General features: G+C 40.2%; 3 protein-coding genes across 4 annotated transcripts; 1 reads left to right on the top strand and 2 right to left on the bottom strand.

Moving 5' to 3' along the window:
• Positions 1-2,738: 2,738 nt before the first annotated feature.
• On the bottom strand, positions 2,739-6,216 carry arpp19b (cAMP-regulated phosphoprotein 19b). The gene is made up of 3 exons (XM_017486148.1): positions 6,023-6,216; positions 5,594-5,716; positions 2,739-3,625 (listed from the first exon to the last, which is right to left on the bottom strand). Exons 1-3 carry the CDS (start codon positions 6,074-6,076, stop codon positions 3,455-3,457), a joined length of 348 nt encoding a protein of 115 aa, XP_017341637.1. The 5' UTR covers positions 6,077-6,216; the 3' UTR covers positions 2,739-3,454.
• A 1,688-nt stretch (positions 6,217-7,904) lies between these two features.
• Positions 7,905-13,029, bottom strand: bet1l (Bet1 golgi vesicular membrane trafficking protein-like). Its single transcript, NM_001200760.1, is given in 4 exon segments — positions 7,905-8,557; positions 9,337-9,393; positions 9,700-9,785; positions 12,801-13,029. Coding segments are annotated over 4 exon segments (333 nt in total). The 5' UTR covers positions 12,823-13,029; the 3' UTR covers positions 7,905-8,389.
• A 146-nt stretch (positions 13,030-13,175) lies between these two features.
• kcnj11l (potassium inwardly rectifying channel subfamily J member 11, like) lies at positions 13,176-20,458 on the top strand. 2 transcript variants are annotated; one of them, XM_017486147.3, is made up of 7 exons: positions 13,176-13,281; positions 13,729-13,830; positions 14,422-14,603; positions 14,765-15,001; positions 16,669-16,938; positions 17,127-17,334; positions 20,004-20,458. In XM_017486147.3, the coding sequence occupies exons 3-7, from the start codon at positions 14,445-14,447 to the stop codon at positions 20,441-20,443; spliced, it is 1,314 nt and encodes a 437-aa protein (XP_017341636.1). In that variant the 5' UTR covers positions 13,176-13,281; positions 13,729-13,830; positions 14,422-14,444; the 3' UTR covers positions 20,444-20,458. The 2 variants fall into 2 exon arrangements, with proteins under 2 accessions (XP_017341636.1, XP_017341635.1); XM_017486146.3 differs by having other exon boundaries at positions 13,729-13,835.
• Positions 20,459-23,726: the final 3,268 nt, after the last annotated feature.

The following is a 23,726-nucleotide window of genomic DNA, read 5'->3' as shown; positions in this document are numbered from 1 at the left end:
TTAGGAACACCTGTACACCTACTCATTCATGTAATTATCTAATCAGTCAATCGTGTGGAAGCAGTCCAATTAATAAATTCATACAGATACGGGTCAGCATCTTCAGGTAATGTTCACATCAACCATCAGAATTGGGGAAATATGTGATCTCAGTGATTTTGACCGTGGTATGATTGTTGGTGCCAGACGGGCTGGTTTGAGTATTTCTATAACTGCTGATCTTCTGGGATTTTCACTCACAACAGTCTCTAGAGTTTACTCAGAATGGTGTGATACAGAAAAATCATCCAGTGAGCAGCAGTTCTGAAGACGGAAACACCTTGTTGATGAGAGAGGTCAATGTAGAATGATCAGACTGGTTTGAGCTGACAGAAAGGCTACAGTAACTCAGATAATCACTCTGTAGAATTATGGTGAGCAGAAAAGCATCCCAGAATGCACAACACGTCGAACCTTGAGGTGGAAGGACTACAACAGCAGAAGACCACGTCGGGTTCCACTTCTGTCGGCCAAGAACAGAAATATGAGGCTGCAGTAGGCACAGGCTCACCAAAACTGGACAGAAGACTGGAAAAACATAGCCTGGTCTAACGAATCTCGATTTCTGCTGAAACACACAGATGGTAGAGTCAGAATTTGGTGCGAACAGCATGAATCCATGGACCCAATCTGCCTCGTGTCAACAGTCCAGGCTGGTGGAGATGATGTAATGGTGTGGGGAATGTTTTCTTGGCACACTTTGGGCCTGTTAATACCAAATAATCATCGCTTGAATGCCACAGCCCATCTGAGTATTGTTACTGACCAAGTGCATCCCTTCATGGCCACAATTTACTCATCTTCTAAATGCACCATGTCACAAAACAAAAGTCATTTCAATCTGGTTTCGTGAACATGACAATGAGTTGTGTTCCTCAGTGGCCTTCCCAGTCACCAGATCTGAATCGAACAGGACACCTTTGGGAACCACATATGGGTGTGATTGTCAGTGGTCATACCTTTGGCCATATAATGCATATGTATAACTTATGAACTTATGAATAACTATGTTAAGAGAATGTGCTACCCAAAAATCCAGTTGTCTTTAAGAAAGCCATGTAACTTATACAAATAGAAGCAAACGTTGCAGTGAAAACAAGTTACAGAATTATCATACGTCGTGTGGACTGCAGCTAGGCAATAGTAAAGTTGTTTGCACCACCGTGGTGTAAAAAAAATCTGTTTAGGATGCAAATCTTACTTAACTAGTGTTCTTAACACACCTCAAACAACAAACACATATTGCCCTCAGGGAGACGTTACAGGTGCATCAAAACAAGGACTAATAGATTTAAGAATAGTTTTTTCCCAAAAGCTATTACCATTCTAAACACATACATGTACTGATTTCACAGTATATGTATATAGTGTCTCAAAACTGTGCATTTCATAGTACCTCCCCCCTCCACCCCAATATCTTGTTTATCTTGTTTATTTATCTTATTTATTCTTCTTGTTTATTTTATGTATATGTTGGCACGAAACAAAAAGGAGTGGCTCTTAATTTCATTGTACATGTGTATAGTGGCAATAAAAGGCATTCATTCATTCATTCATTCATTCATATAGAGGGACAGGACACTTCAAACTCATTAGTGTAGTTCTTTTAGCAGACGCAATTAAGACATACTGACAGTAGGAGGAGCTGTAGCGCCCTTAGACCCCATAGCGATGGAAAATTCGGATCTTTTATGCTGAGTCGATTCTTTTAGTTCGGCTCAGAAATAAGAACCGACTCATTCGGCTACTGAATGGCTCAGTCATTAAAAAAAAAAAAAAAATCATAACGTTTGCCATATTTTAAGCAGTGATTGTTCCTTCCTTGCCTAACTATAGCTGAAATTGTTTCATGAAATCCTACTATAGCCTACATTTCAATTAAATAAACAGTATTAGTTTGCGTTATAGCATTGTGTTATAAAATCTAATTCAAATAATTCCAACACAATAGTGTTATTTTGTCTTAATAGACTAAGTACATACACACAGTTGAGTCAGACTGATTTAAAAGGTTTTCATGGGAGCATTTTAGTAGTTACTGAAAATAACTAAATGTCAAATGGTGTCACGTATACCTTTCAACATTCTCCTGCGAGAGCTGGCTCAATGTGCAGACTCTTAATAATTCTTACAGTAAATGTATGTCTGTTGAGAGAAAGCACAATTTTCCTCATGCAGTCGTTACCTATATAAACAAATTGAATTTAGGGCTGCAAATAACGATTATTTTCCATAATCGATTAATCGGACGATCCCCCCCCCCCCCCCCCGATTACTCGAGTAGTTGGATTGGTCGCACAAAAGCAACGATAATTAAACTACAGTTCTAAATTAATAATAAAATCACCCTTTCACTGCACCTCATGGTCTCTGTTCCTCACTGCCTTTAGACATATTATTTTACTTGTGTTTACTTTGATCGTACCGGTTTAATTAGACATTACAGATCTAACTCGCGCTCCCACTGTTTATCACCGCGTCTACACTGCGACTGAGGAGCAACGCCGCCTCGATACAGATAGATCACTTCCGATATAATAACCGACAGAATTTACACTACAAGCGCTCAAACACAGCATATAATGACAATAAACTGAACTAAACTAAATCTTTTAAGCAACTCGCACCAGTTTTTTCCAAACCCCTTGAGCAGGATGCTGTTTGCACATCGTAGGTGAAAAAGGAAACAGGTCAGAATGTTCTTGTGCAAAACTAGTTTATTTACAAAACAAATGGCACAGTTGTGACAGTCGGTGCTTGTGCACAGTTTGGAGAATAAGAGTGAGCTGCCCCAACCAGAAGACCTAACTGGAAAAACACATCGGCACAAGCTTGTGGCTAAACCCCGAAGGGCTTCGCTGATCAGAGTGGGCAAATATTGCCCAGGAGAAACCGTGGAAGATATCATTAAGGCAAGTTTCACCAATCACACGCAGAAGGCGAGCAGCACACGTTGGAAAAACCCTCTGCGTCTTACTGGAATTTCGTTATAACAAATGAGAGAGCTAGTGTAAATGTCTGGACCACACATGAACCGTTGCAAAGAAGAAAGGGAGTGAGTGAGTGAGTGAGTAAAACTAGTAAAATCCTAAAAAAGGTTTCTGTTCAATTGTTTCAGTCAGATAACCGTGCATTCACACCTGCGAGTAGAAATTGCGACTACATCTACTACTTCAAAAGCCAAAACGTTTCGTTTCCACATGTGAACGGGTAAAGGATGGCATCCGGCAGCAAACATTTGATCAAAACAGCATTTCTTCGGAGCAATTACACAGGCGATAGAAAGCTAGGGAAGGAAATGGACACAAAAGAACAAAGAGAGAGAACGAGAGCGACACACACACACGTAAAATGGAGGTAAAGCAGAGATCGAAGCATCAGGAATGGTAACAGGAAAGTCCTCGCAGAGTTCATATCAAACAGCTAGTTTGCTGGCCACCAGCGAGGTCTTCCTTTGTGGCAGGTCCTGAGGAGTTGGGATGTGATCTCCGGTGATCTCGGTTTTCTCCGCCGCAGCTGCAGGAAGCTGTTTATTCTTCATTTTGGCTTTGGCCATATTGTAATCTCCTGAGTCAAAGTACTTTTGCTGGAGAAAAGAATGAGCATTGATTAATATATCAAAACACTAACATTAATATACCAAACACTCTAAAGCAGTGGTCACCAATCCTGTTCCTGGAGATCTACCTTCATGAAGACTTTAGCTCCAACCATAATCGCACCTTGATCAATTAAAACAGGTGTGTTAGACTTGGAGTGGTTGGACATGAAGAAGATAAAGAACCGCCCTACGTCCCAATTCGCCTACTATCCATCCTAAACAGTATCCGAGATTCGATTTAGCGTGTCCCAGATCGTAGTATGTTGAAATGACGATCCCAAGGATACCCGGATGGTCAATTATTTCCAGGAGATTTTCGAAGTGTGGATCCGAGGACAACTTTTCAGCGAATATTTCCCACAACTCCTTGCGTGAGGGAGGAAGAGGAGGAGGAGGAGTTTTGTGACTGTTTGCTTCGCCAAATTCAAGCACGTGTTTTAGAAAGGTTCCAATGAAACGTGGGGGAAAAAAATTAAATCAAGGAAATGATCAATTATATAATGTAAATTACGTAAGGAATAACGAATGAAGAAAAGCTGAAACGCAACGAGGAGTTTGTTCACGGCGACAGCGTTCAAGTCAATTCAATTCAATTTGTATAGCGCTTTTAATGATGGACATTGCCTCAAAGCAGCTTTACAGAAACATATAAACACAGGATAGAGATTTTAAGTGTGTGAATTTATCCCTATTGAGCGAGCCGATGGCGAGGAAAAACTCCCTAAGATGAAATGAGGAAGAAACCTTGAGAGGAACCGGACTCAGAAGGGAACCCGTCCTCATCTGGGTCACAACGGATAGTGTGAAAGTTAAAGAAAGTTCATTATGGTGTTTATATGAAGTCTGTTTGTTGAACTAGTCCACTGTTCACGAAAGGAGACCCGAGTGCAAAACTGTATGTGGTAAGTGCAGTCCCAAGGCCATCGCAGCAACCGTAGTCCCGTAGTTCTCTTCCGTTACAGGACATGTTGGTATTTCCTAGTACTCGCATACTCTTTTAATACACACTCAAAAGTATGTACATTTAGTATACAGCTGTGCCCAAAAGTTTGCATACCCCTTGCAGAATCTGCTAAATTGTAATACTGTTAACGAAATAAGATTGATCATAAAAATCCCATGTTGTTTATTTAGTCCTGTCCTGAATAAGCGATTTCACATAACAGATGCTTACACATAATCCACAAGACAAGATTATAGCTGAATTTATCAAAATTACCCCGTTCAAAAGTTTACACACGCTTGATTATTAATACCGTGTGTCGTTACCTGGATGATCAGTGACTGTGTTTATGTTTTGTGAGAGTTGTTCATGAGTCTCTTGTTTGTCCTGAGCAGTTAAACTACCCACTGTTCTTCAGAAAAATCCTCCAGGTCCTGCACATTCTTTACTTTCCCAGCATCTTCTGCATATTTGACCTCTTTCCAACAGCAGCTATGTGATGTTCAGATCCATCTTTTCACACTGAGGACAACTGGGGGACTCGCACACGACTATTACAAAAGGTGCAAACGTTCACTCATGCTCAAGAAGGCAACACGATACATTAAGATCCAGGAGGATGTAAACTTTTGAACGGGAAAGAAGATCTTTAAACAAAACAATAACAATTTACACCGATCATCCGGTTAAAAAATGTTCATTATTATCTTGTCTTGCGGACTGTGTACGCATCTGTTATGTGAAAGAGCTTATTCAGGACAGTACTAGATAAAAAACATGGGATTTTTAATGATCGCTCTTATTTTGTTAACAGTATTACGATTTAGCAGATTGTGAAAGGGGTGTGCAAACCTTTGGGCACGACTGTGCAAGTCGGGACGCAGGGTCGGTGAGCACTGCTCTAAAGCACTGCTGAGAGCACTGCTGTAATGGCTCGTGATCAGCACATCATCTGAGCAATAAGGAAATTCATTTCTGCACGGCATGCTTGTTTGGACACGGAATCATACCCCTTTCTGGAGTCTTTTCCTCAGCAGGTCTGAGCCTCCTGGCTTAGTGCCCAGATGAGGATATCTAGCCTTCAGCTTAGCTTCTTCTGCCTTCTCAGGACTCACGACTTTATCCTGCATCTCCTGTACGGCATGGGGAGTGAATAAAGGACAAGGGAGAGTTAGTAAACAAACAAATATAGAATTAAACTATAAATAAACTCGGTGGTCAACAAGTGGGTAATCCCAAACAGGCTTTCAGAGCTGCAGGGCATGTTCATGCTGAGATTAGTGAAGAAGGATGACGTTATATCAGAGCAATGCTGGGCAAATATACACGCCATGATCATTTCCAGACGTTGGGATATGACATGACATGACATGACATGAGAGCCACATTGGGAAACAGCATGCTAGCTGGTGACTTGCTAACGCTTAGCTGGGACTGACCTGCTGCTCCTCTGTAGTTGCCTCCTCCACAGCCTGCTCGGTCTCTTTGGACATTGTTGATAAATACACGCAAATAAATACGAGCTTGCCAATAAACTGCTCGGGTATTTGTCTCTGCACAACCTCCAGCACAAGGCCAATGTGCTGCTAACGGTTGGGAAGGTAAATGAAAGTAACCTGAATGGATGGAGCTAGTGCTACTTTATGCAGTAGCGCCATCTACAGGACCGGAGACATAAACATCTGTGGTGGGTTATTCCTAGCTTTATTACTCACATCAACTGAAATGAATATCGAAGAATGTCAGAAATAGCCTACTCAAATATTGTTGTAGACTATACACCGATCAGGTATAACGTTAAAACATTAAACCCACCTGGATAATATTGTGTAGGTCCGCTTTGTGCCACCAAGACAGCTCTGAGACGTCTAGACATAGGCTTCACAGGAGCTCTGAAGGTGTGCTGTGGTATCTGGTACCAAGACGTTAGCTAGCTGTAGATCCTTTACGAGTCCTGTAAGTTGCAAGGTGGGGCCTCTATCCCAGAACATCCCAGAGATGCTCAAACAGATTGAGATCTAGGGAATTTGGAGGCCGAGTCAACACTTTGTACTCTTTGTCATGTTCCTCAAACTGTTCCTGAAGTATCGCAATTATTTTGTACATCAACATATACTGTACTCAGGGTTTAAACTGGGATTCAGGAAGGAGCTCTACTTCTTTTCACGGGTGCCAACAGCCCAGTTCAACCATACATGTTATTATATTGCATTTCCAACATTAAATCATTACAAATGTGACATACAACCAGGTCCATAGATATTTGGACACCGACAAAGTTGTTATTATTTTAGCTGTCTACCGAAATATAGTGGAGTTGATATAAAATAATGAACTAAAGCTCAAAGTACAGAGTAAATATGACAAGATGTAAACCATTACTAAGCCTCAAGTACAGGAAGACTAGATTAGTTTGCCAAAAAAAAAAAAAAGAAGAAAAGCCTGTATAGTTCTGGAACAACATCCTATGGACAGATGGCACACAGATAAACTTGTACCAGAATGATAGAAAAAGAAAAGTATAAAGAAGTGTATCACCTCATCTTATGGCATGGGCATGCATGCCTGCCAGTGGAACTGGTTCCCTTGTATTTATTGATGATGTGACTGCTGACAAAAGCAGCAGGATTAAATCTGAAGGGCTATAATATCTGCTCAGATTCAGCTCAATGCTTCAAAACCCATTGGATAGTGCTTCATGCTGCTGATGGACAACGACTGAAAGCATTCTTCCAAACCAACCCAAGACTTTTTTTAAGGCAATGAAGTAGAATTTTAGCCAAGTCCTGACCTGAATACAATTGAGCACACATTTCCAGACACCAATGTTATTTCAACTCTAATATCCTGTGGTAAACAGCTAACGTAATAACTTTGTCAATGTCCAAGTATGGGCCTGATTCAATTTATAAAAGTTTAAGGGCTAAATTTAGCTACGATTAGATGGGCAAGCTTTCAGTATTCAGTATTTATCTCTGGCTTGTCAGGCATCCAATGACATCAAAATATCTTCTTTATTTTCCTGATAAAGATATACGATACAGTAAAGACATTAAAATAGTCACTGTTCAGATATTCAAGCCAGCTTAAATACATACTGTGGCATATAACAAAGCCAACAATTTACAATTTTTAAAGAAAAGTTCTCTAGTGCGCTATAAAACTATGTTAAGCTGTATAAGCACGACACACTAGGATTTACATAATACTCAAATTAAAGTACCAGAGCTCAACTCCGTGCTGTTCACCCAAAGAGCATATTTAAAAGTTGAAAAGAAGGCCTGAGATTGAGCAAAAATAAAAAAAATAAAATAAAAGGCAAATGTGAATTTTTTTTATTATACAGAAGAAAACATCAGAAATATCCTTAAGAATAATAATAATAAGAAACAATACAGATACAGTATGTCTATACTTAGTTACATACAAGACAATTAGTAGAAACAAAGTTCAGTTATAAAGCATTTAGTTCTTACATTATTTTAAATAGTCTTATGTCATTCCTTAGGATTTCCAAGAATTAAAAAAAATCTCTTTAAAATCTTTATTTCGTTACATCATTTATGGAATATATTGCAATCAAAGCCTGATTACATCACTATAGTAATTAGCAAGCATCTCAGTACAGGATAAAAAGGATTCACACCAAGGAGCTTTCAGTTCTAATCACCTTTAATACACCTGGAAGATGAGCGATCTGTGAAAACATTTCCTCACATAAACGAAGATGAAGTACTGAATTCCCAGAAATGAATATATTTCTCATAAAACTGAGAAAATGTTGTACAAAAAATAATGCAGACATGTCAGTTCTGTATTCTTCTGACTAGATAGTAAAGCACAAAGAACATCAGGACCAGGCCTACTGACACGTAGCACAGGATCTTGCGGTTATCTCGGCCAGAGCGGACCATCGTGGAAAACCTCTTCACGCTGCCCGTTAACAGTCCGGTTGCACTGAGAAAATTCGAGTCCTAAAGGAAAAAAATAAATTCTCAAAATCAATGTACTTTGTTAATAAATGTTAGCATCTTCAAATATTTTATAACTGTATGGCAGGAAGCCACCGAGTACCATATATCCTAAAATGTCCACAGGGTCGCCGAAAAGACAATGGGAATATGTTGAGCAAAAAAAAAAGTTACAGTGGCTGGGGATGAACCTGTAGAGCAGGGGTGGGCAATCTTATCCGGAAAGGGCGGGTGTGGGTGCAGGTTTTCATTCCAACCAAGCAGGAGCCACACCTGATTCCACCTGTTTAATCAGTTGTTCTTGGCTTTCAATAGACTCAGGTGTGACTTCTGCTTGGTTGGAATGAAAACCTGCACTCAAACGCGCCCTTTCCGAATAAGACTGGACACCCCTGCTGTAGAGCATATGTTGTAAATAATAAATACCGGGTGTCCTAAGTCTCCATACATAGGGAAAATTAACACTTTTGAGCAAAATGCATTCCAAAATGTTTCTCGGCGAGCACGTCACACACATGACACGGCGGCCAAATTTATTAACAGATTCAAAAAGACTGGAAGTGTAGAGGACCAACCGAGAAGTGGACGTCCACCAACATCCACTGACGAAGGCACAACCGACGTGGTGCTGGCAAACATGGCCCCTTATGTATAGAGGCTTTTGGGACACCCTGGATGTATACGCTCATGGGTTCCTAACTTTTCTGCCACCCTGTATATTGTTTAAACTAGGAATAGTCCCAGTCCTGTTGTTTTACATGACTGCTGACAGGATAACACACCATGCCATCCAAGTATGAATTCTGTTCTTCAGCCTCCTTGTCAATATCATATGCCAGCTGTAAGTAAGAAGAGAAAGAAATAATGATTCTTTATTTGTCACGTATACATTACAGCACAGTGAAATTCTATTCTTCACATACCCCAGCATGTTAGGAAGTTGGGGTCAGCCATGATACAGTGCCCCTGGAGCAGAGAGGGTTAAGGGCCTTGCTCAAGGGCCCAACAGTGGCAGCTTGGCAGTGCTGGGGTTTGAACCCCCGACCTTCTGATCAGTAACCCAGAGCCTTAACCGCCAAGCCACCACTGCGCCACACATTTTATTAACACAGGAATCTGTAAAGTAATGCACGATGCTGACATACCGACTTCAGTCTGGATACTTTGCTTGCGAGGTTCTCAGCTATGTGTTTGTTTTCTGCGTCCAACATATCATCAACAGCGCCATGTCCTAGAAAGACAATGGTGGAAGAAGTACACAAATCCTTTACTCGAGTAAGAGCAGATATGAGCTAATCAATAAAAATCCTATTTTCTCCTTGTGGTAGACAATTTCCGAGTAGAGAAAGGCTTAGACAGCTGTCTGTTTATTATGTACACTTCTCTCATATCTACAGCCAGTGGCCTTTGACCACAAAGGTGTACTTTTCTATACGTATACATACTCACTAGTCAGTATGTTGCAGTACACAATGTGGTCAGTTCCCCTCCACGCTGTCCTTCAATAGTAAGAGAGCACTACAAATACTGAGCAGATATTATCTGGGTGGTGGATCCGATACCACGCACAGTATCCAACACAGAAATACATACAGGTGTGATGACCAGGTGTCTACATACTTTTGGCCACATACTGCAAGTCAATTTTGACAGCACACAATTTTCCTAACCCTATCTAAAGACTATGTGTTTCAGCCACACCCATTGCTAACAGCCATGCAATATCCATAGACAAACATTGACAGTAGAATGGGTTGTACTGGAGAGCTCAGTGACTTTAAACGTGGCACTTGCAACAAGTCAGTTTGTGACATTTCAGCCCTGGTCAGCTGTAAGAGCTATTATTGTGAAATGGAAGCACCTTGGAGCAACAATAGCCTAAGATCACTTTGTGCATCGTGAAGCGCGGGGTAGAGTGCTGTAAACACACCACCACTAGACTGTGAAGCAGTGGAAACCTGTTCTCCAGAGTGATTAATCATGCTTCACTATCTGAGAGTCTGATTGATGAATCTGGGTTTGACAGATGCCAAGAGAACACGACCTCGCCGAGGGTTAGGGTTATGGACCTAGCAGAATGCACAGTGACAAGAGTAAAGTTTTTGTGGAAGAGGGACAATTATCTGGGGCTGTTTTTTTTTTTAGGGTTTGGGCCTTCCAGTGAAGGGAAATGTTAATGCTTCAGCATATAAAGGCATTTTAGACATCTGTATGGTTCTAACTATGGCAGTATTAGCTCAAGTGGCAGTTATACAACTGAGCAGTTGAGGGTTAAGGGCCTTGCGCAAGGGCCCAACATTGGTAGCTTGGTAGTGCTGGGGCTTGAACTCCTGACCTTCTGATTAAGGTTCTGGGTTACTGATCAGAAGGTCAGGAGTTCAAGCCCCAGCACTGCTAAGCTACTACTGTTGGGCCCTTGAGCAAGGCCATTAAACCTCAAGGCCATTGTCCTGCACAGAGCCCTGACCTCAACCCCACTGAACCCTTTTGGGATGAACTGGAACGCTGACCGCACTACAGACATCAGTGCCTGACTTCATGTAACTGAAAGTACACAAATCCCCACAGCCACGGTCCAAAATCTAGCAGAAAGCCTTCCCAGAAGAGTGGAGGCTGTTATGGATGAAAAGAGGGGGCAACTCCATATATTATATATATATATTAGAGAGAGAGAGAGAGAGAGAGAGAGAACACTTATTAAGAAGCACAAGAGGCACGGTATTTTTGCGGCAGGTTATCATCAAGTGGCATGCCCAATTGACTCATTCCATCACATCAGCGGTACATCCAGTGCATCCAGAAAGTATTCACAGCGCTTCACTTTTCCCACATTTTGTTATGTTACAGCCTTATTCCAAAATGGATTAAATTCATTATTTTCCTCAAAATTCGACAAACAATATCCCATAATGACAACGTGAAAGAAGTTTGTTTGAAATCTAGTGCATGATTTGGGGACAATTTGGAAACGCAGGAACTTCCTGACGAGTTCAGGAACACACATAGCCCACCACAAACTTGTCTCGGAGCTGCTGGACGCAGTCCTCCTCCCCAAAACTATTGCAGCATGCAAATGTGACGCACACACTAACAAATTAGACCCTGTTTTCCTAGGAAACGCTCGAGCTGACAGTGCAGGAAAGCAAGCAGCTGCATCTATGGTCCTAAAATGCAAAAGAAAATTTATCACTCCTTCTTTAAAGCATTCAGACCTCCAAGCACGGCTACGCGGATGAGGAAAAGGCTGTGTGGTGCAAAGCAGGCTGCACGGTTATTGACGGAGTTTGGCGGTGCCCCCAGGGCTGTCCTTGTCTTCAAAGGGGGAATGATAGCTGCGATAAAGCAGTGGTTTCTCTAATTACTCTAAAAAATAAATAAATAAATAAATAAAAAATAATAATAATTTGTTTACTCTGTTTGCGCAACTCATAACGTTGGTAGAGGTTCGAAGGTAGAGACGGCCATGTCCCTATGTCCAGACAGGACTAGGTGGGTGAATATTTGAGTATTGACTCAAAGCAGCACTGTGTATATCATCCAGCTAGTGGTGGGGTGGTAGAGAGAGAAAATGGGATACTAAAACACAGATTGAGCAAATGCTGTTCTGAAGCAGGCTTTGGATAGGCTGTTTGGGAGACCTCCACACACAGGAATTGGACCTGTGACAGCTCCTCTTCCGGACGGTACACAGAAGTGTGTCATGCTTTGCATATCATATATTATATATATATATATATATATATATATATATATATATATATATATATATATATATATATATATATAGTAGTGGTTCAGCACAAGCACTTCAGAGCGCTCTCATTATTCTATCCTGTATTAACCATTTTTCTGTAGTAAACCTTTTTACCTTCAGAGGATGAGTCTGCGAGTGTTGTCTAATTTCCACGACAAAACTTACTCAGAACAGAACTTACTTATTATGCATGAAGGGCTAACTACATTTTGTAGAGTCAACTTTTAGAAGTGGCTGCATCAAAAACACACACACACACACACACACACACACACACACACACACACACACAAAATAGAGAGATCCTGAGTATAGCTGATGACTGAATCTGTCTGAAGTTAGGCCTAGCAAATTAATATAAATGATCTAATTAAATGAACATTATGAATGTTTTGGGGTTTTTTTTTGGTAAGGAAGTGTTGTGAGTCTGGACTAAAAATGTGTTACCAGTACATTACACAACTGTATTAACAAGCGCTACGTGTCACTTACCCCTGTTCCAGTGATCAGCCATCTTTATAAACAAGACTTATCCCCAAACTCTCCAGCTAACTACTCAAAAACTAGTTAGCGAAAAAGAAAACATTTAAAAAAAGATGTTTCTACGAGCAAAACAGTTCCTCTATGAGACAAAATATAAACACGGATGTTCTCTTAAAATCTCGACAGGCTAAAAAGGATTGTGGGATATGTTAGTCCGCCTGCACTGCTCCACTCCGCTCAACTCAGTTGGATTAGCCGTCTCGGTTCATCCTGATTATTCTGATAATGGTCGCCATCTTTGCTTAGCTGCGATTGGCTAGCAGGTCATCATCAAACGCGGCGAGGATGAGCTCCTAGCCAATCATAAGCCGTAGTCGTGAACTACTTGACCAAACCTAGCGCAGGAGGCGGGTCTTATCTGGACAGCGACAAACGCGTTCAATAAACTGTCACGGTAGAAAGCATCCTCGATGTAAACCGAGCCATCAAGGTAATTTAGATAATCTTTTATTATTATTTTTTTTATTTATTTATTTATTTTTAGTAAAGTTTGTTCTGGGGCATATGATTTGATTAGGGTTTATAACAGGAATGTTACATTATTATTCGCAGTGATGTTGAAGGTGACTTGTGACAAGCTGTATTTATGGCAGATGTTTTATGTAAACAAACAGCTGTATATTTTGTTTGAGTTACTGCTTTTAGGTTTTGAGGTTATCTTCTGCACTCCAGCATTGTCCACAACATCCAGTTGTTTTGTCTTTACTGATTAATGCTTATTTCTAGTGTCTATCTTATTACAATTACTTGGGCTTTTAGGTTCACTTTTTATAGACAGTTTTAGATCTGTAGTAATGTGATACTGAAGCTCATCCTGGTATGTCTGTTGTTTTTCTGGTTTCCTGTGTTGTCTTCTTGTGCTCCCTTGATCACAAAGACAAGCTCAAGGGACGTCCAGTGAACGAATGGACATCCACACCAAACCTGGGATGCCGCTCTGTGTCAGTTCAATCAGGATCCTCTGAACTCCTGCATTGTGGTGATGTATGTTTTATACTGGTCTACCACGCTATCTGTTATGTTCAGAACAGTAAAATTGCGTTCAGGTTGTTTTAAAAGTTTCCACTAGTTTACCTAATGCAGGTGTAAAAGCATCCTCTCTCTCCTCTATAAGGAGTATCCATCCATCCATCCATTTTCCATACCACTTATACTACACAAGGTCACAGGGAGCCTGGAGACTATTCCAGGGAACACCTGGCACAAGGTGGGAGACACCCTGGACAGGGTGCTAACCCATCGCAGGGCACGATCGCACACACATTAAGGACAATTTAGAAATGCCTATAATGCATGTCTTTGGCCTGAGGGAGGAAACCGGAGTACCCGTAGGAAACCCCACAGAGCACGGGGAGAACATGCAGGGTGGAGGCAGGATTCCAACCCCCAAACCCTGGAGGTGTGAGGCAGGCGTTCTGACCACTAAGCTACATTGTGGATGACCTTTTCAGTGTCTGGGGATTCTGTTACTGAAATAGCTGTACAATTATAGTTTTAGAGTCGGTCTATCATTTCAACAGCAGTAATTTATTACATAGTGCAAGTGTTTGTTTATTATGTTGTTTATTAGATCAACGCTCTGAAAATCCAGCAATGTTGGCCCGGAAAGGCCTGGTGCCTGAAGGATATCTGTTGACACGCCTGGCTGAAGATGCCACCCAGCCTAACCGCTTCCGTAGCAAATCACAGCGAGCTCGCTTTATCACCAAGAGCGGATCATGCAACGTTGCCCATAAGAACATACGGGAACAGGTACAACAACGCAAGATTCATTTTCCTGCAAGGCATTCTCACTTTTGTTAGGAGACAATTTAATATATTCCATGTTTATCCTTTTTTTGATAAAGTGAATAAGGTCTGTACCACAGTCAATGCAGGTTAGCTTAGTTTTTCCTTTGAATTCCTCCCTCCAGGGTCGGTTTCTGCAGGATGTTTTTACCACCATGGTGGACCTTAAATGGCAGCACTCGCTCCTTATCTTTACCTCAGCATTCCTCTGCTCATGGATGCTCTTTGCCATGATGTGGTGGCTCCTGGCCTTCGCTCATGGTGATCTGGTGCCACGAGATCCCAGTGAGCCTGGACCTGTTCCCTGTGTCACTGCCATCCACTCCTTCACTTCAGCGTTCCTCTTCTCCATCGAGGTGCAGGTGAGAAACAGGCCGGATGGAAAGAAAGATTTACTGTATGATAGGCGACTTACGCTGTCCTTCAGAACTATTAGCACCTTTAAAAAAATCAGTGAAATTATTGATTTGCAATGACCATCTCATGAAAGAAAACTTTTGAACTGACGTGCACGAACCTAAGAATATAAAGGGGCTTAAATAGTTCTGCTTGGAGGAGTTGACCAAGAACCTTTACAAGTGTCTCCAACCATGTTAGACATTACAGTCTCAGACGGTGCTGTTTTTCTCTCCAGGGCTGGTGTAATAAAATATTAATTTTAAGAGTGGCAATCATTTTTAAACCACTGTTTTCTAGAAAAAAATTGCAATTGCACTTCTGAAATAAGAACTGTTTCATTATAGCTGTAGGAATATCTGACAAGTACTGATTACTCTCTGTACGCGACAAGTCTCTCGTATTCTTCACATGTCTGGGCTATGGGGTAGGGTGACTAGACCGAAGCCCTTTCTCGCAAAAAAACATCCAAGCTCAATTAAATCACCCCAAACCGTGTGGCAAAATGTGTTGTAGTCTGATGAGACCAATTCCAAAACGTAATAGAATAATTCCATAATTCCAAAAGGTTTGTTTTGTGCTTAAAAAAAAAAGCCCACATCACTAAAAGAACACCATACCCACGGTGAAGCATGATGGTGGCAGCATCATGCTTTAGGGCTGCTTTTCTACAGTGCTTTTATCAAGGTGGAGGAACTCATGAACAGCTACAAATACCAGCTGATTTTCGTGCAAAACCTTCAGGTATCTGCTAGTAAGCTGAAGATGAAAAGGAATTTCACCTTTCAGCACAACAATGCCCCAAAGCATACACCCAAATCAACAAAGGAAGAGTTTAACCAAAAGAAGGTCAATGTTTATGAATGCCCCAGCCCGAGCGAAGACCTGAATCCAACTACAAATCAGTGGGGTGACCTGAAGGATATGCCCTCACAATTTGATGTATCTAGAATGTTTTTGCACAAAATAGTGAGAAAATGCCACGCTGATAGACTCTTACCCAAAAAGACTGAGAGGTGTAATAAAATCAAAAGGTGCTTCAACAAAGTATCAGTTTAGGACTATGCACACTTAATCAACTAGGTGATTGTAAGTTTTTTTCTTTTTCTTTTCTTCCCAAAAATGTTTCTGATTGTTTTTCACATTAATTGTATACTTTGCAATTTCACATTAAAGGTGAGAAAAGATCTGATATGATTTATCTTAGTGTCTTTTTTTTTTTTTACTTCACAAAAAAACTGCCATTTTAACATGTGTGTGTGGACATTTTGCATCCACTGTATATATAAATTTTTGGCCATTTTCATGAGGGGTGCCAATAATTCTGCAGGGCATTGTACAACTCTGTATTCAGTCTGCAGTGCCTACAAATATTTTTTTAATTGGCAGTTGTTTTGGAAAACTGCTTGTAAATGGAATCTTGGATAAATGAACCTAACTGTTATATATGTGTATATATATATATATATATATATATATATATATATATATATATATATATATATATATATACACACACATACTTTTTTTTAAGCCTGTAGTGTTTACTTTTAGATGTGACTTAAATTACATTTCTTGACATAACTTGTGCTCAAATCCATTCATGTTGTAAAATGTTGTATTATGTTATAAGGTGACCATTGGTTTTGGTGGGAGGATGGTCACAGAAGAGTGTCCACTAGCCATTGTAGTTCTGATCATCCAGAACATTTTGGGCCTCATTATCAACGCCGTCATGCTGGGCTGCGTGTTCATGAAAACGGCTCAGGCCAATCGCCGAGCAGAGACGCTCATCTTCTCCCGTAACGCTGTCATCGCGCCACGCAACGGCAAGCCCACGTTCATGTTTCGTGTTGGAGACCTGAGGAAGAGTATGATCATATCAGCTACCATTCAGATGCAGGTGAGGAAGAGGTCAGGGGAAATGCTAGACTTCATTGTCCAGGGATCTCTTAATTAGTATAAACCAGAAACCGGAGAAATGATAAATAACCAAATTAGGAATTCTCGACTTGAAGAACCGTTTTAGCCATCGCTGTTTTTATTCTGTGTCATGAATGCTGATTGGTTGTCCTGTGCCACGTCTCTCAGGTGATCCGCAGGACGGTGACGGCAGAAGGGGAGGTGATTCCAGTCTGCCAACTTGACATCCAGGTGGAAAACCCACTCAGGAGCAATGGCATCTTCCTCGTCTCTCCCCTCATCATCAGTCACACCATTGATAGAGCAAGCCCCCTGTATGAGCTTTCAGCCCAGTCGCTGGCCACTGAGGATCTGGAGATTATAATCATACTAGAAGGTAGGAAGATGTTCCACTGCAGCTAAAATGTGCTTTAGGTTGATTTTTATTTTTTATTTTTACTGGATTATTTGGTTCAGGTGCTCTGTTCAAGTGGTTTATAGTAAAAACCTGCCTAAGAGTGAATAGTGAGCGTGAGTGGTTGTTAATATAAGATTGTGTTCAAGATAACAAAATCAAATAATGGAAATTCCATTATTTAACACGTTCGCCTCACACCTCCAGGGTCGGGGGTTCGATTCCCACCGTGGCCCTGTGTGTGTGGAGTTCGCATGTTCTCCCCGTGCTGCGGGGGTTTCCTCCGGGTACTCCGGTTTCCTCCCCCAGTCCAAAGACATGCATGGTAGGCTGATTGGCATGTCCAAATCAGCCTAGTGTATGAATGGGTGTGTGAATGTGTGTGTTTGTGCGCCCTGTGATGGATTGGCACCGTGTCCAGGGTGTACCCCGCCTTGTGCCTGGGATAGGCTCCAGTTTCCCTCGTGACCCTGAAAAGGATAAGCGGTATAGAAGATGGATGGATGGATTATAAATGTACTAACAGCCCCAATTTAATAATAGAAGCATAACATTTCTATTTTAGGGTACGTCTAAAAAAAACTAGGGAACTGAGTAAATAAATTTGTATTCATGTGCATTCGAATGTTAAGTAAGGAATAAAACATTACAGGGCGTGTTATTATTGGAAAATAATCATCGAAGGGATCATTGTAATGCGCTCCGGAGCTAAAGCTGCCTATGATATTCCTACAACAGCATCTTATTCCTTATGTACCGCAGCAATTTGCCAACAATTGCTCTTTTTAATTGTTATTTTTTTAATTCTTACGTTTAAGGACATAGAGCATCCATGAAATGAGGTCCTGTTATCATCAACAACAGGCATTCCCTCACTCTCTCTTTCTCTTTCACTTTCTCAGAAAAATGCTCATTGTTACTGTGAAACTACAAAATGCAACATCCTCCAGCCTTAGAGTTTCCTGTGGCGGAAAACTTAAAGGAACTACTTTACCTCTGTGTGTTACAGCGCCGTCACTCGAGACTCTTTCCGTAAATGTTAAATAAACGTATCCTTACAGAATAATAGCTTCATCATATATATATATATATATATATATATATATTTTAAAAAAAAACTTTTGATGATTTTATTTGATAAATAACAACACATTTTTATTATTAGAGTGTGTGCGGAGTGTCTTACTATGGAAGTCACTGTTACTATAAAAACAATACCTTATTAGAACAAGCACATTAATATAAACCTATCATTTGCTCTTATTGAAAGCCAAGCAAATCCTTCTCACCAGTAAAAAGCACAGTTGTATTGAGACAGAATAATCAGTAGTAAAAGTGCTACACGTCTACATATTGCCAAACGACAGACGGTAGCAACATCATAAGTATATTATAAACTATCATTAGCGTTTATCTATTTATGGTACAATGTACATCTCTTACGCAAACCAGGATCCACTTAAAAATCAGTTAGTTGAAGGTAATTATTTTGAAACCTAACAAATGCTGCCTCTCCCTTGACTAACTCTTTAGTAGAGACACCTCGTTTTCCTCATGGATTGGATGCTGGTGGTCCATTTTGGTTTTTTCTCTTGTTTACAAAGCCTCTGGAGCCACAGAGACCGGAGTTTCTCTTCTGAGTTGAGATTTTATTGAGCACTGCTGTAATGTGAGGAGAAACATTTTTATTTCAGCTTAAAAAATAAATAAATAAAATGTTCATCCCATGATCAGTAATCACAATTGGCTTCCTATTCGCTACATATGGAGGCATATATAGGGCAATGGTGGCTTGGTGGTTAAGGTTCTGGGTTATTGATCGGAAGGTCAGGGGTTCAAGCCCCAGCACTGTTGGGCCCTTGAGCAAGGCCCTTAACCCTCTCTGCTCCAGGGGGCGCTGTATCATGTCTGACCCCAACTTCCTGACATGCTGGGGTATGCGAAGAAAAGAATTTCACTGTGCTGTAATGTATATGTGACTAATAAAAACTCATTATCGTTACATATGCTCACTAGATGGCGTATCCGTACAGGATTTCTCTAAGTTTCTTTTTTTGTGCTTTATTTTCTGGAAAACTGCTTGAATTGGCGGAATGCCAGTTGCACAAAATTGTTTTGCACGGTCATCAAGGTCGCAGTGATGTTGGTCGGTAAATGAGACCTTTTAGCTGTACTCACGTTCGACGAACGTGAATCGGAGAGGGATTTGGCGGAATGCGTGTTGTGAAGACGCCACATGATGAGTCTCGACCCAAATCTGTGGAACATCTGTGGTAATGAAGAAAAATTGAAAGCTCCTCCAAACATTGCAGCGTTTGCTTGATTCTGCGTTCATTTCTGTGATCGCAGAATCCTGGAGGGACTGGTCTAACATAATGGCATTCTGGAGATTATGGCGTGCACTCTAGGACCAGAGTGCTATTTGAGATCTAAAATGATTACCCGACTAAAAGAAGAATCTCTTGTAGAGTAAATGTGTATCACTGTCGTTATTGTTCACAGTATCTTCACAGTAACATATGTTCTGGTTAAATCAAAATCTGTGATTGTGAAAGGGAAAAACTGTCTAAATCTTAAGAAGCACAAATGTACTCTCTCTGTAACATCAACAAAACATGACTTCCTGTACTGTACGTGTGTTTCCTTGCCAGGCGTTGTGGAGACCACCGGCATCACCATGCAGGCCCGCACATCCTACACACCGGAGGAGATTCTCTGGGGACGCCGCTTCGTCTCCATCATGACCGAAGAGGACGGCCGCTACTCTGTGGACTACTCCAAATTCGGTAACACGGTGCCTGTACGGATGCCCGCCCTCAGCGCCAAGGAGCTGGACCAGACGAGAGGGGTGCAGGACAACGGCCCTCACGAGGGTAAACCTCAGGGCTGGGGACTGGTGCGGGCAGGACGAGGCGGCTACAGGAGGAGCGCGGGCCGGGTCTGCGAGGATAACCCGTCCCGGCCGTGGTACGCTCCAGCAGAGAAAGACGAGCAGGAGAAAAGTAAAGTGAAGAACGGGCAGAAGAAGACGGTGAAGTTAGAGGAAATAGGGAGAGAGCTGGAGGAGACCATGGAGGATATAAGTGATTAAATTTATAATATATATATATATATATATATATATATATATATATATATATATATATATATATATATATATATATATATATACATATATATATACGACAATGGATGTGCAAATTATATACTGTAGTATAGCTACTCTATCAGAAAGCTTGTAATGAAGTTATTTTTTATTGATTTGGGAAGAATGGACAGAATAGGCAGTTGCTTTTTTTTTTAATGAATTGTATTGTTCCTTTTCTGTTTACACCACTGGATATTCATATTTTATACAAGCAGGTGCAATTGGTGTGACTTTAATTCCACTCACCCCCATTTTTTATTTTTTATTTTTAAACTCCATTGTCTTTGTGTTGTGGTCGTGTAGATGTATCTGCCATCTGTGTTCCATTGCTCCAGTTTTTATGAATCGATATCATTATAGCTGTTGTTGATTATCAGTTTATTTTCATGTAGTCTGTATATTTTGGCAGTGTTATTGTTGTGAATATGTGCAGTTACCTAAGCCAGTCCCTCAGCATTCAAGTTTGTGCACACTTGTTTTTTTGTATTACTACTGACTACTGTTTGGATATCTATCCAATCTTTATTTATGTCTTTATGGTACAAATAAAAATTTATTTTATGTTATTTTTTGTGTTATCTATCTGTGGATCTGACTGAATGTTTCATGGTTTTTTTTTTTGCACATTTATTCCAGTCACAAAATGCTAAATGATGCTTTAGGGATGTGCCCTTTTATTTATTTATTTTTAATTCACTAAGTTTACTCTTTTTTTTATTTATTTTTATTTTTTTTAGGTTAATTCATTAGTTTCTTTTCTGATCTATTCTGAGGGGTCGATCACAATAAAAGTCTACAGCGAAGAACCTAACATTTCTGAGTTCACTTTTAATCCGAACATAAACTCTGTTTGGAACGGTTTGGATGGCTTATACAAGCAATCAGCTTACATCAGCTTACAGTGCAACAGCTGTGCAGAGTAAATTTTAAAAGATTACTGGGATTTCACAGCCTTGTTTTCTACATATTTCTTTCTAAAATGAGCTCACGCATAGTGTTAATGGTGCGCCTTAAAGCCTTTTAAAAAAAGCCTTGTAAGAGCTAAAGCCTCGTAAAGGCCAGATAAGTACACCTCATTTTGTGTTTAATATCTGATCTCTATTACATTCTGTAATTTAATGGGTGCACATTATTTATTAGATTAAATGACTTTAATGAATGCAAGATTAAATAAGAGTCAGATACCACATGCTTCCACATATTTGGCGCAAACCTTTTCAAATAGAAATGATGAAATAAGCATTGTGGAGCAGCCAGTATGGAAGGAAGACCTCATTTAACTTGAGGATGAATTCAGAGAGGCTAGAATTATTATTCAAACCGAGTAAGAATAAATTGGATCTATTTACACTACATATGTACTGTATGTTAACTTTATTGCAATAAGACTGGTGCCCTTTTTAGGTTTTGTTTGTATTTTTATAACTTTTAGATTACATTTGTTGAGAGTTTTATTGTTCTTCATGTATCATCCCACTTCCTCACAGAAACGATTATACGGCTGTGTATCAGAATAGTTTTAATATGTCCCCATCTTTCAAAAAAAAAACAACAAAAAAAACAACTCTTTTGCTACTGTAAGGACCACTGTAATTTCTCCTACGGTATTATTATTATTATTATTATTATTATTATTATTATTATTATTATTAACTCTTTTATGCTTATTATACTGTTATACATACTTAATTTAACTTGGGGAGGTGGAGTAATGTAATTATCCCCAGGGGTTTATCCATCAAGTAGTAATTTCATGCATGAGAAAATACTATTGCCATATTTTCCTTCTATAAAATTACCACTAGAAATAACCCCAAGTTATACAGTTGCAAACAGAATTATTCAACCCCCATTGCAAATCTGATTTGCAATGGGGGTTGAATAATTTTGATTGCAACTGTAAATATTCCATCCGATTTGACATGTTGGTAAAGATTCTGTCCTGTACTGTCCTTTTTCTCTTAATTATGGAGACACTCCAGGAAGAGCTCTTCACTATTGCCCTCCATCAAAACCAAGCCAAAACCAGGTACTGCCCCAGTTTAAAACGCTGAACAACAAAATATACACGACTCAAGTGAATGTCGTAATAAAGTTATTACTTTAAATGTACTCAATTATTTATGCAAAAAGTTTTTAAAGTTATTGGCTTATTGGTTAGCACGCTCGCCTCACACCTCCAGGGTCGGGGGTTCGATTCCCACCGTGGCCCTGTGTATGTGGACTTTGCATGTTCTCCCTGTGCTGCGGTGGTTTCCTCCAGGTACTCCGGTTTCCTCCCCCAGTCCAAAGACATGCATGGTAGGCTGATTGGCATGTCTAAAGTGTCCGTAGCGTATGAATGGGTTGTGAATGTGTATGTGTGAACATGCATGTACCCCGCCTTGTGCCCGATACTCCCTGGGATAGGCTCCAGGTTCCCTGTGACCCTGAAAAGGATAAGCGGTATAGAAGAAGTATGAATGGATGGAGGGTTTTTAAAGTTATTACTTTAAATGTACTCAATTATTTATGCAAAAACTTTTATTACTGTTAAAAGATCATTTTTGTTTTTAAAGCAACAATGCCATTTTTCTGATAACATGATTCCATCTCTGTAAGTTTACAATATTTACCATTAGCTAGAATTCGACATGTTGCTTAACCTATTGTGTTAGCTACTGGAACCCATGCAAGTCTAACTGGGCATGAGCAAAAATAAATAAACAAGTTTTTTTTAATTAAAAAACAAAAACAAAAAACAGGCTAACTTGGTGAATATGACCAGTTAATGTTAGCAAATGAGCAAAACTTGCTTCAACATTTTAACTTCGTCAAATTAGATGGAGTTCCCGCTTTCCAGGGAGGCAACACAGACACCTTGTTTAATGGGGGTCTTTTGCTTACTCTGGCATACTGAAACATTTCCCTGAAGTAGGACCAGGGGCCCTGCAGTCAGGTATCTTATCCATCTTCAGACACACGTAGATAGCTATAATCCGTTGTGTAGCATGAAAAGGCTACGGCAGATGGTGTATTAACACGATTCTTGATAGTATTTTCTGTTTCTGAACTTGATTGGGTGGTTTAACCTACAATGACCATTTTACAGTATAGTGTTCGGTCATTGGCCGGATGAGAAAAGAAAAGACCTTTGAGTTTTGTAACACGTACTTCGACGGCCTAATACAAATATAAGGAGTAAAAAGTACAATTGTTTTTTCTTGGAAATGTATTTAAGTATGAG

Source organism: Ictalurus punctatus, chromosome 14 (genome assembly GCF_001660625.3).
Source record: "Ictalurus punctatus breed USDA103 chromosome 14, Coco_2.0, whole genome shotgun sequence".
NCBI lineage: Eukaryota > Metazoa > Chordata > Actinopteri > Siluriformes > Ictaluridae > Ictalurus > Ictalurus punctatus.
This window is presented reverse-complemented; position numbering and strand designations above follow the sequence as displayed.

What these genes read in the sequence shown, in the direction of transcription:
- arpp19b (XM_017486148.1), bottom strand. Translation starts at nt 6,076, where the DNA reads ATGTCCAAAGAGACCGAGCAGGCTGTGGAGGAGGCAACTACAGAGGAG. An exon ending in CAACTACAGAGGAGCAGCAG is followed by an intron (nt 5,717 to 6,022) that starts GTCAGTCCCAGC and finishes CATGCCGTACAG; the next exon opens with GAGATGCAGGATAAAGTCGT. An exon ending in GGAAAAGACTCCAGAAAGGG is followed by an intron (nt 3,626 to 5,593) that starts GTATGATTCCGT and finishes TCTTTTCTCCAG; the next exon opens with CAAAAGTACTTTGACTCAGG.
- kcnj11l (XM_017486147.3), top strand. Translation starts at nt 14,445, where the DNA reads ATGTTGGCCCGGAAAGGCCTGGTGCCTGAAGGATATCTGTTGACACGC. An exon ending in ATAAGAACATACGGGAACAG is followed by an intron (nt 14,604 to 14,764) that starts GTACAACAACGC and finishes TCCTCCCTCCAG; the next exon opens with GGTCGGTTTCTGCAGGATGT. An exon ending in CAGCTACCATTCAGATGCAG is followed by an intron (nt 16,939 to 17,126) that starts GTGAGGAAGAGG and finishes CACGTCTCTCAG; the next exon opens with GTGATCCGCAGGACGGTGAC.